This window comes from Homalodisca vitripennis, chromosome 1, assembly GCF_021130785.1.
Source record: "Homalodisca vitripennis isolate AUS2020 chromosome 1, UT_GWSS_2.1, whole genome shotgun sequence".
In the NCBI taxonomy this organism is placed as follows: Eukaryota; Metazoa; Arthropoda; class Insecta; order Hemiptera; family Cicadellidae; genus Homalodisca; species Homalodisca vitripennis.
In genome coordinates this window covers 56,080,657-56,093,873 of record NC_060207.1, presented here as the reverse complement: position 1 = coordinate 56,093,873, position 13,217 = coordinate 56,080,657, and the positions used below count along the sequence as shown (strand labels likewise).

At 31.4% G+C, this 13,217-nt stretch overlaps 1 protein-coding gene across 4 annotated transcripts in view; it reads left to right on the top strand.

Moving 5' to 3' along the window:
- The first annotated feature begins 584 nt into the window (after positions 1-584).
- The window catches only part of LOC124361845 (solute carrier organic anion transporter family member 74D-like), a 44,464-nt gene continuing 31,831 nt past the window's right edge, over positions 585-13,217 (top strand). Inside the window, exon 1 of one of the 4 annotated variants that reach the window (XM_046815879.1) lies at positions 585-896. In XM_046815879.1, coding sequence (XP_046671835.1) covers positions 872-896 — 25 coding nt within the window. In that variant the 5' untranslated portion in view covers positions 585-871. Of the gene's footprint in view, positions 897-4,494; positions 4,599-7,431; positions 7,514-13,217 lie in introns of those variants that run through there. The other 3 variants (XR_006922400.1, XM_046815870.1, XM_046815887.1) reach the window with 3 other exon arrangements.

Sequence of the window (13,217 nt, the reverse complement as noted above, 5' to 3'; positions counted from 1 at the left end):
ACAATATAATTGAATCGTAAAAAGTAAGGGCTCTGTGGTGTAGTGGTAGCACACTCACCCAACAAGTGAGAGATCCGGGTATGAGTCCAAGCGGATCAAGTACTTTTTGTGATTTAATGTTTATTGAAATTTATATATACCTACTTACGTTTGAAAAATTGTATAGGACTCCATCATATTGTATCATAAGGACTTCAATTTTGAAAATTGTTTGTGAAGCAATGAGTAACAACTACTTTATGATATTTATGAATGAGTTGCTTAGTATTACAGATAACAATTTGAAAATTACTTGACATTAAACAAAATTTTAGGCATATTCATTTTGAGCATATTATTCATTTATGGACAAAAAATAATGTTCTAATATTACATTATACATTAAACATCAATTTTATGATTTAGACTTTTTAATGTGCTGTTTAAAATCTTGACATTAAAAAACTATAGTTTTAATACAACAGTGTTGTCAACTTAAATTATAAATTTTAACCTGCATCTAGAACTGCAATCATATTCCAGTCATTACAGTAGGTTGCGGATGTCCAATCTTTCAATTTAACCCAATTAGTAAGTTAATATTCACTCTTTCTTTTGTGTGTGACTCGAGGTGAATACTATGGTTTGTGAATTTTTTACCAGTAAATAGACATTTACACTTTTTCTTATCTTGCATAGAACTTGTTATTAATTTGTTACTCATTTGGAGTTGTCAGGAAAATTCATTTCCAAAACTGTATAATATGTTTGATTGTATTCATTTATGGGTGTATTCTGGATGCAACATAACAGTTTACTGTGGTTTAGAAAGATACAATCAACTTTAAAAGGAATGAGTTACTTAAATGATAAATATTAAACCAAGTTTCAGATGTTTGACTTTACTACTTATGATGGTAAGTACATGTGATTAACTAAGCAAGCAAATGAGATAATTCCCTTATGAGTATTACTCACTGTTAAGTCTTTGCTGTGTACCTTTGTAATGTCGCGATATTTGACTACATCATTGCTTTAAAATAAACTGTGTTTACCAACCTGAAAAAGTTAGAAAATTTTGTTAGGAGTTAACAACCCAACTCATTTTCAGGATGTTACAAAAGATTTTTTGTAGGCATAGAAATCCTTTTGCGGTTTCTAATTTGTATATTCAGAGGATATATTATGTGTTGTAATTTTTGTTAAAACATTTTATTTCAACGAACCCTAGACAATATTATCTTCTATATTTATACGTTACTAAGTGTAAACTTAATTTATGTATGTAAAAAGTGTTAGGAAAAATATCTTCAAAAACGATTAATCTCTACAGTATATATTTCAAAATGCTGATAGCTATAAATATTAATGTCATGAAATCTGGGTAATTCATAGAATTTTAATTTTGGATTTTGATACCCTGCAGTACCTCAGTAGCTATGATACTTAATTTTAAACCTACCAAGCAAGTTATAATCACTGTAGCGTCATAGTAATGATAAATGTGGAAATAAGTAAGTAAACAAGGAATACAGTCATTATATTAACAACTTTTTGAAAATTCGTAAAACCAAAATGCCGATTCAGAAAATGGAATATTTACGGGTGCAGTTCAGAACTAAAACATCATTCACAGACTATCATGGAGTAAAAATGGTTCAAGAAATTCAAGTTGAACTACAATAACTGAAATTAACTAAATAAATGAAATATAAACAAAATAATAGCAAAAACAATTAATTATGCAAATCTTTAAATCGTTATGAAATAACTGATCCTATTAAAAATCAACTACTTTGGTATATTATAACCAAGCATAACATGGAGACCTATGGTCATAAGTTAGGTCTGTTCCTTCTAACAAAAACTCTTGGTGCAAAAGGGTGTTGATCACAATTACCTTTGCCCATTGAGAGACTTGAGTTTGCTTTACAGTTTACATGTCACGTTCATCTAAATCTTTCAATACAGTTTTATCATGCTGGTGTAAGAAAAAATCAAGAGTGCATAATTTATGGTGGGTAAAATTTTATTGACGTTTCATTTGCAATTTCAGCCACTCAACAATTTTCTAGACTTTCTAAATTTGGAGAATTCAAATTATTTAGCAAAATAAATAGTTTTAGAAAGTTATCAATATAAATGTTTTATATCGGTGAAACACAAATCTTTAACAAACTGTATTTAACATAATATTGAACATGTTAATGATGTATGTAAACTATGACTAAACTATAAAATGTGACTTTGGTAATCAATCAATTTAATCTGTCAAGAATATTTGGTATTTCAAGTTAAATTTTATACTTCAGAAATTCAATTGTTTTCTTATTTCATGACTCATATTAACCAACAATGAAATTATTTTATTTTTATAGTAAAATTATGTCTACCATCTACATTCCCAAAAACTACCCCGAGATGTGTGTTGAAGTACTAATTAAATTCTTAACAGTTCTGGTTTTTATTTACCCAAAATTGATGTATCATTTGTTGTAATTCAATAAAATTTCAAAAAAGATTCCAAAAAAAGTAGTATATGGCACTTGATCTAAGTCAAAATTTAAGTCAATTGTCTATAGTCACTCACAGCTTCCAAATTTCCTGTAACATCTAATAAAACACAATACTTTTTTAAATTAATATGAACATGATTGAGTTAGACTATTACATAGCCAATGGCATAGTGTAGGGGGTACAATGGTTATCATAAGATAACCAGATCAAGCAACGTTGAGCGTGGCTGCTGCTTGGATGGGTGACCGCTGAGCGATCCTGTCCTTGAAAGCAGTCCACCTGCCCGGCCATTGGTGGTGATTCGGAAGTCACCTTTAAGCTGTTGGTCCCCAGGTTAAGTGTTACGGCTTCTTAGCCCTAACTTCACCTGGTAAAATTAGACATCTTTACTTTTTTTATTTCATATAAATTGAAAGTTCATCTTTACCTAGTATAAAAAACCAGGAGTTAATAAGTTCTATAATGTTATTTCATGTCTAAAATTCTGCTGGAAGAATAATTTTGATATTAAATAACTACATGCCAATTGTAGTTTATGTTTCTATATCACCATTTTATCTTCCCTTGTAGTTTCTCTCAATCGGCAACTGAGGCAAGATGGTAGCCTTTTGATGAATATTCACATAAAACTTCAAGTTATATTGATGAGTTCCCTATATTAAATTAAACATTTCTGATTTAGCGATTTGCTGATGCCAATCACAGTATAATTAGACGTTTCAAATCATTGAATACTAATTTAAAACAGGCCCAAAATCAGCTTCCAGACTCAGCAGGTCTGTCACTTAAAGCTATCTCTCTTCTAATAATGAACTTGTCCCTTATTTTACAGAGATTAAAGATTTGTTGTTAAGTATCAATAGAATTATAATAGACTTCGTCAACTATATTTGAAATTTTAGACAGATTACAAAAAGTGAAAACTGTTCACACAACATAGGTGTACAAGTTGACCCACATTATCCTACTGGCATGACACCTCAGTATTATGTGTTAATTGACTTTAGAATTCAGAGTCTCAATACTATACAGGCAGATGTGAGTTAAATTATAATTAGAAAATAAACATATATTTTGAAAGTATATTGTTATATTAAAATTCTCAAGCGATTCCTGGCATCTGTACAGAGTCGGTTTTATTTCACCAATCAAAATTGTATTTCCATATACAAAATATTTTTATTTTGTTTTAATTAATTTACTTTAGCCAATCAATTGATTTTATTTATTTCAATTTACTTTATATATAAATGTTTATAAATTTAGAACCATTACATTTTCACAAACTAAAAGATGCTGTAAAATAAAATAAAACAAATTATAAAATTAAAAAAAAACATGTATATATCATGAGGTTTATAATGTGGTTACGTTATATTGTGCTATTTTCTAGGTTTCAGCACTTGTCAAGCAATATTGTACAACTGTGGGCTATTTTGCCCTTTGTGAAGTAAAATTATAAAATAAATGATACAGATAGTTGTGAAGGCCTTAGCCTAAGCTCAGCAACCCGAATTGCTTAATTGTTTAATATTTTGGTATAAGTACAAGTATTTAATATTGTTTCAATTATATTTTTATAAAACATTACAGAGGTATTCAGTTCACAACTTTTTATGAACAGTACACAAGTTACAAGGCCAACAAACTAATACAAAGTAATAAGAAAACAAAATAATTTTAGAAGAATTAGGTAAGTTTGCATATTGATTAATTGAAAAATTATTAATAGTTATTACCTGATTTACTTATAAACATATTCAGTATCTAGTGAAAAAAAAAACTTTTGGAAAGTTTTATTAAAATATACCAACTTATAGGATTTATGGTATTTTTAAAATTACTGTAAAATTTTATGAAAAACTGAATTTCCTGGGAGTTGTTCAGTAGGGAAAATTAATAGTTTGATGAGTAACGTATCTTAGTAGCTATAATGCACTATAGCTATAATAATATCTTAGTTGTCTGCCAGCTGGCATAGTGGAAGGTTGTCTGCCTTGTTTGCTCTGCCGCACTGTGTTTCAAGATGAATGATAACTGTAGTATTTGTAGAGATCCAGTTCCTTCTGATGATGAATTTGCACTTTACTTCATCAATAAATGTAAGTTGCACTTTTATTGTGCTGGCATATCAGAAAATACATTGGTTACTATGGGAACTGCTAGACAGAAAACTTCGAAATTTAAAGTCTGTAGAAGTAAACCTGTGGCCTATGAAGCAACGAGTAAAATACACGAGGAGTGTAAAAGACAATTAAGAAACAATTTTGCATCTACACTGAAAAATTTAATGAAGAATTACTTAATAAACCGGTTGAATTTGTTTCTGAGAAAATGTATGAATTTGAACAAGCATCTTTGTTTATGACGGTAGAGTAAAAATTTGGAAAAATTGAATGAATCCCATATTTTTCAAAACCAGGAATTACAAAATAATTTTATATTGTTGCAAGAGCAGTTTGATGGTTTCAAGTAATATAATCATAATCAAAACCTTCAGAGTTATGGTTTGTCTTATGACTAGAGGCAGTTCTTGCTATTGTATTAAGACAGGGTGACATTGTCAGAGAACTTTGTTAATTATTCAAGAGACTCATCGGATTCCTACTCAAAGAAAATTCGGAATAAAACCTATTCTTTTACTGTTCTCAAGTACAAAAAAGAGACAGTATTTTGAAGAGGGCAAAAAAAAAAGTTAAGCCCATCCAGATTATCAACTCAGTCCCGGACATGTTTATTTATTTGAATGAACACCTCTCCCCATGTAACAAGAAATTACTCTATAAGGCAAAGCAATTAGAGAAGAAAGGGTTTAAATGTGTGTGGCCCAAAGAGGGAAACTATTCGCCTGAAAATCTCACTCCCCGAATCATAAAACCATTTGAATTAAATCTAATTTTGAGCTGGAAAAAATCCTGAAGTCATCAGAGGGCTAAAATGACTGTTTCTCATTTTTTGTAGCACAAATGTTTGTATTTCAATTAATGTAAGTTTTAGAGGAAAAAAATTACATACTTTCCATTTCAACATGAGAAGTTTAAGGAAACATTATGATGAGTTTTGTATATATTTATTAAATGAATAAAAGCAATATGATACAATAAAATTGTCTAAAATATGGGGAAGAGAATCAATACCAACTACCAAGATATGACAATAGCCTATACAGGACAACCAGGCTGGAGGTATTGCTGTGTACCTGACCTCTGAACTGCAACACTCTTATCAGCTACTATTGCTGCCCACTACCAACATTATTCACAAGTTAAAAATGAAAATAAACTTTCTTATAAAACATCATTATATGTTATTTATAGGTGTTGTAAATTTACATATAATGCATTTGAAGTAGATTTTGAAAATATCTCGTACTTCAGAACTCTTGCGATCCAACCGTAATTATTGGTGACATACATATATGTACAATAACAAAATACAGAAAGCATAAAACCATAACTAATTCATTGATCTCACTAATACGAGTAATAGGAAGTCCACTATGTTTAACATTTTTTCTATGATAAGATTGGATAAAAAAGAAGAGTGTTATAAATTATCAAAGCTTGTAACAAAAAGAATCAGAGAGGCAATAATAAATTATTATTATTATTCCATTATTGAAAGAAAAAATGGTGATATCACAAAATATTGGTCTGTTGTAAGAGATGCAATGAAACAAGAAAGGATGCAATGAAAAAAGTCAGTATTAAGAATGTAATGTTTTGCCAGTTCATGAAAATAGAATTTTTATTAGCAATTATTTTGTAAATATAACAAATGAACTAAGATTTGAGTTTTTTGGATGTGAAATGATTAGTGAGAGTGATGTATTTAGTTTTAACTTTGATAAGTTCACCAATGGTATTAATGGTCTTAGAATAGTCTCTAATATGAAAAGTACAAACAGTTCTGGCCTTCATGGTATAAATATGTTATCAATAAAAAACAATTTTATATGACAATATGGAATTGTAAGGTTGTTATTGAGTGTATTTCCCACAAGCATCAAGGACGCAGTTATGGTGCCTGTTTTTAAGTCAGGTGATGATAGCTTTGTTTCCTTATATCAGCCGATCTCTCTTATAAACACTATGGCTAAAATATTTGTCATACCTATTAAGGAGAACTATTGAAATATTTTTTAAACCAAAAGATTTTTCACAAAAGCAGTATAGGTTTTTTCCAAATTGTGGTACTGATTTAGCAACTGAAGAACATATATATGAAATTGAGTCATTAGTTGATCGTAATAGGTGTACTTTAGCTCTATATTTGGATTTTAGGAAAACGTTTGACATAAATATTAATATATTATTTTAAAAAGATAAGGGATATGGGTAGGTGTTCTCTCACAGAATAAAAACGTTATTTTAAAGTAATTTTTCTGTTATTCTTTTGAATTTTTTTAGCATGTGCTATGCTTCTTTTGGGAACGTATTATAGAGTAGGCCTATTAATCCCATCTTTAAAATGAGACCCCTCTTATAATTCTACAGTAAAAAATAAGGGCATGCTACTGTTTGAGGTTTAACATTATTCCTATGGCATAAAACTCACAAGATCTTTTTTACAGCCTGATCACAACTGAGCAACATTAATTTAATGCCAGTGAGGTTTCTTTCATCTACAAATAAAAAACAAACCTTAAATTTTATTTTAATCTTGTTTTCTCAAATTTTTTATGGTATTTAAAAACCTAAAAATAATATTAACCTATATATGATGAACATTTCAATACAATATCAAAATAAATCGGAATTGACAAAAGGAAGCAAGCAGCTGTTCCCCTATTTAGTGCAACATTATAAATATAAATCTATTTTTATATTTTCTCTGTAAAAATGTTTTTATTATTCTGAGTTGTTTGAATGTAGTATCTAAGTTAGTAAAACTATTACAGTTTATTTAGTTTATCTTAGTGATACGTAACCATAGAGCCACTCTGTTTTGCTTACGTATTATGTTTTGTACTCTTAGTATTTGTCAGTAAACAGCATGCTGTGCACTTATCATGAAGGTAAGTTAGGGTTCATGTTACCTCTGACATATATTGTATAAATAAAATATTTATATAATAGTACAAATTGACATTTTGAGACAAAATATAGTTCTAAGTTGCTGATTTACTAGCATAGCAAGTGATCATGAGGACAAATGTCCTTATTTCCTTCATTTAACATTAGTTCATATGTATAAATATTTTGATTCTTTAGGTATGATTTTACTATAATACCATCACTACTGCTGGAACCTTCTTTACAGTGTTGTCATTATTTAATTATTAGAACAAAACAATTATTCTACAAATAATAAACTCTTAATTAATTTTGTTCTTTATATGTTCAGTTACATCTTATCAAGTTATATTATGTTAATTGAATGTAGGTCAGATGGTGTGATTCTGTAGTTCAGCTGTGGGATGTAGATTTTAATGATAATTTTAGGTTGAAATGTTTAGAGTTGTTTCTTGTATAACCTGAAGTTAACACTAATCTCACGTAGGTCATTGTCGCTAGGGGATGGAATTTAGGATTAGGAATTGGGATTCAGCCTAGACCGGTATCAATATGATTTTAAGTCCCTAAAAAACTAAAGAATTCCCTTGGTTACCATGATGCTATGGGTATTGATATGTAAATTTGACATGCTGTATAGTCTTTTTTAGTCAGATAAATGAGAGAAAATTTATTTTTTATCAGTTTTGGTTTGTATAGAGTTTTGTATAAGAGTTTAGCAAATGTATAACTGTATATTTGTATAACTTTCACTGTAACATTTGATAGTAATATACTTTTATCTCGTGGCAAGTTGTTTTGGTCTTGTTATCAATAACTCTTAACTACAATCAGGGCAAATCTTCCTCTGGTGTTCACCACAAACTGCTTTACCACAACCGCATTAAGCTGTCATCCTTTTCTTCTTGGAGTCACAAAAGAAACAATATTTCCTACCCTCTCTGATCTGACTGAGCTAGAACTCTGATATTGCGTTGGTCCACCAAAACTGTCTGGATTGAACTTTTTAATGCTCAGCTCATGTTTACTTCATTCATTCTAGCCTCTTGCCAAGGTTTAGTGAGCTTTTTGTAAAGCTTGAGCACAAATTGTTGCCATTACAAGGGCTTTGCAATGTCGCTGTAATGAAACCAAGAAAACCTTTTTATAAACTAAGGCTATAGTTAACAAAACTCATTTAGATAACCTTAGATACAATCTCAGTGTATAGATAATTACTTAATGTTTTCCTAAAAAAAAGATGATCTATATTTTGTTTTAACAAAGAGTAAATTATACTACTTTCTCCTACACTGAATTTAGGAGGTAGTTGTTTAGTATAATTCGAGGAGAAACTATTATTTTCTTGATTTAACTGTTCAGATTTAACTTCAGCATCATTTGAAGAATCTTCTGTATTTCCTTGTAATGTATCTTCGTGTTAATGTGCCGTTCTTCTGACCATTTGGACAAGTTTGTCACCCACCTCTGGGGAAGTATTTGGTTTACATATAGATTCTCGTTTGCTGGAATAAAGAATTAGTGTGTACCGTTATTTAGTTGTATTTTATATAATACATATTTTTCAACCCTGTTACTCGCTACTGGTTAACATAAGTTACATCCGATGTTCTTGGTGGTTTAATATCCTAATTGGTACGCATATTAATTTTTTCTATCTTCAACTTTGTAACTCCCGTTCCTGCAGTAAAAGTAACAGGAAAACAAACAAAAAAACTTTGTGCTATGACAATGAGACAAAATACCTCAAGGATATTTTCTTAAAGGCACTTTACAAATATGAAATGACAGGAAATATCCAAGATAAAGCAGTTATGGTGGAAAAGAAAAAAAATTATGACAACAAACTTGTCATAATTGCAAACTCAACCTACGACAACCCTACGACAAAATGCAAACTCACACTTCATTGAGTCAGCTGCAAACAAAACCAAGGCCATATGGACAGTCATTAACCATGAAAGAAAAGGACAACAAAAAATCCCATCTCAATCCAGTATTATAATAAATGAAAAAGTCGTGAATAACCCATCTGAAGTTGCAGAACATTTTAACACTTTCTTCTCTCAAGTTGCTGAAACGACACTGAAACTTAGCAACCAGAAAACAGTTGGAAATCAGGATAAAAATGAAAATGACCAGTCTATAGTAGACAACTGCCAAACTGTTTTTAACTTAGGCCCCACAAATTTCAGAGAAGTAAGAGCTGCCATCTATTCCCTTAAATCAAAACCATCCAGTGGAATGGATGAATGTTCAGCTAAAATTGTAAAGTATTGTGCTGATGAGCTTATACCACCTCTAGTCAGCATAATAAACAAATCTTTCAGACTTGGAAAATTTCCTACTGCATTAAAACAATCTAAAGTGTATCCAAAACATAAAAAAGGACCAACCACTGAAGTTCAAAATTACCGTCCTATTTCACTTCTTTCGACATTTTCAAAAATAATAGAAAAATTAGTACTCAATAGACTTATGACCTACCTAGAGCAGCATAACATAGTTACTAACTGCCAACGTGGATTTCTTAAAGGTAAATCAACAACATCAGCTATCATCAGCTTAGTAGAATACATAATTGACCAAATAGACAAAGGAAAATACATCTCTGCTCTCCTCCTCGACTATAGCAAAGCATTTGACTGTTTAGGACATGACCTCATATCAGAAAAACTTAAATCTCTAGGCATTAATGGCATAGCAAACAATTGGTTTATGAGCTATCTGTCAGGGCGAACACAGGTAGTTGAAATACAGAACATTACACTTGGCCATAAAAACACCTACCAGTGAAACCCACAACCAGTCACACGTGGAGTGCCACAAGGATCAGTCCTGGGCCCAGTCATCTTTGTCTTATTTGTCAATGACTTCCCAGCATACATCCAAGATCACAATACCAACTGTGTATTGTATGCTGATGACACAACACTCTTAATAAGGGATGACACTGCAGAAGGAGTACATGCAACCGCCTGCAACTCCCTCTGTAAAGCACTGACATACTGCAGGAAAAATGACCTGGCTGTAAATCCATCAAAAACCATACAGATTAACTTTAGTAAAAGAAAAGACTACATTCCAAAAATACCTGACGTAGAAATTGAAAACCATGTTAAATTCCTTGGAATCATCCTGGATGGAAATCTCGGCTGGACAGAGCATGTGGATGGCCTTTGCAAAAAAATCAGCATAGGTATTTATGCTGTTCGGCGCATAAAATGGATTGGAAACTTAGAAAATGCCAAAACAGCCTACTATTCATTAGTAGAAACCCATATGAGGTATGGGATTGCTGTATGGGGCGGATCCTCTGTCGGAAACCTCAACAAGGTGCTCGTCCTGCCGAAAAAAGCCATTAGAATCCTCGCTGACCTTGAACCTCAACAAAGCTGCAGACAAGCCTTCCAAACCCTCGGCATAATGACCGTCACTGCTCTATACATCCAAGAAGTAATTCTACATGTGCACAGCCTGGGTCTTCAAACAGGGAAAGACATCCATTCATACAACACTCGCCATGCAGCCAACTACGTTCTGCCTCCACATCGCACAGCAATTTATGGAGAAAAACCATCTTATATCGGCCGGAAGTTGTGGAACGCTCTCCCAGAAACAATGAGAAGATTGATGAGGAGTGCCCTACAAGGAAAACTGCATGACATCCTAGTAAATCAACCATTTTATTCACTGGACGAGTTCCTCAACGCCTGCAATAAAACATGGAGATTTCAAAATGTACCTTGACTTTTTTTTAACTGAAACACAAATGTATAAACATTCATCATCCATATTTATGTAATAATATTATGTGACTCTATAACTGTTCTTAATGAATATGTAAATAAAGAAGTTTGTCTAACAGTCTATCAATGATCTTTCTGTATCCTTCTTAATGTTTTAACAATCAGCAGCAGCAAGAGAGTTGGTTTCAATAGGAAAATTCTAGCTTACTAAAAACTTCTAATCCATTTAGAGTAGTGTGAGAACAATCCAAGTGTTTGTTTTAGAGAACATCATAAAGCAGAGGCATGTCCAAAAGCAGCTGTAATTTCTCTGGGTCGGAACATATAGTTTTTATTTCTGATTTGATAACCAAGGATAGACATAGAATCTTGAGCAAATTTACATTTTTTTCAGGGCTAATGTCAGATTGATCTTCTTATCTACAGTCATAAACTTATTACTTATTAACTTAACATAAACTTAAACTTATTAATGGTCTAAGTTATTATCATGATCTTGTTTACCCATTCTTCCTATTGTAACATCATCAATGTATGCGAAAGCACCTTCCAGTCCTTCTTCTGAAATAATATCTTTTATTGCCCTATGGAGACCTTAAACACCATTGGTTACTCCAAAATGAATGGAATTGAACTGATACAATTGCTCATTAGCTTCAAAAGCATTACATTTTTTTGTGCTCTGGAATCTGTATCTGATAATAAGCACTAGACAAATATAATGAACTGAAAGTATCAAATTAAGTGGTTTTTAACACTAATTCAATATCTGACAAAAGGATAAGCATTCAGTAATGTAAATTTATTTACTGTCTGAGAATGGCAGTATCACAAGCCATTTCTAGTGGTTTTTATTTTTGGGAATGAGCACTTGAACTCGCCATGGAGAAACACTCTTCTCAATAACACCATCTTTCAGAAGAGACTGTATATCCAATTGTATAGACTTTTCACCTTCCCCAAAAAAATCCCCTTATCTTAGTCACAGGACAACAATCTTTAGTCATGTATTGAAATAATGGTGGTGGTTCCACATTAGCAAAAGAAAAATGACCTTGGTCTCTAAAGTCTACAGTAACATTAGTATTTAGTTTCATGTCCTATCAGTACATAGTCATTCAAAAACAGAAATTTGTTTGTAAGAGTTGTATTGTACATAAATATCTACCTTAACACGTTCACAACAACGGATTATTTCCAAACTTTTTATTTGCCATAGAAGTTTTCAATAATAATGGCAAAAAACCGTAATTGGTTTCTTACATCAAATGCCTAAGAAAGGCCTCGCAATTTAGCACAAAAAACAATTATTTTATTATGTTTATTCAATTTTTTCTTCGTGTACCCCAATAGGTACCTAAAAAAATTAATTTACTTTAAAAATTAAGCAATTGTGCGCCCTACGGGGTACATGATAGTCTGAGGTATTTATTTAAGCGAGGGATCAAATTTGACACACCACTAAGACAGGCAAACAATAAAAATGAATAGCAACTTGTACCCCATCGGGTGAACAACACACTTTATGAAAGCCCGGTGTATACCTGATCAGGTACACGATAGCAGTTTTGAAAGATCATGTGTACCCGATGGGGTACACGTTGTCATGAACTTGTTAACATGCTCTTTAATTGGTGAAATGTATGTCTATTGACACGTTTGAATTCTGGAAATGTTTTAAGGTTGTTGCCAGTACAAAACTACTACTATCAAGTACAGAACTTCCAGTATCAGTTAAGATTTAGTAGAAATTCCGTTCACATTTCCAGATACAATTGCCTTAGATAATACTTTGGGTGTTACTGCTAAAGTTATTATGAAATATGATATTAAACAGGCTGAATTTATCTTATCTTTTTTTAAATATTTAAATAAACAAACTATGAGAAAATGACCAGTTTTCAAGCAACCTTTACAAATAGAATGTTTTGCAGGACAGTCATCTCTTGAAATGTGT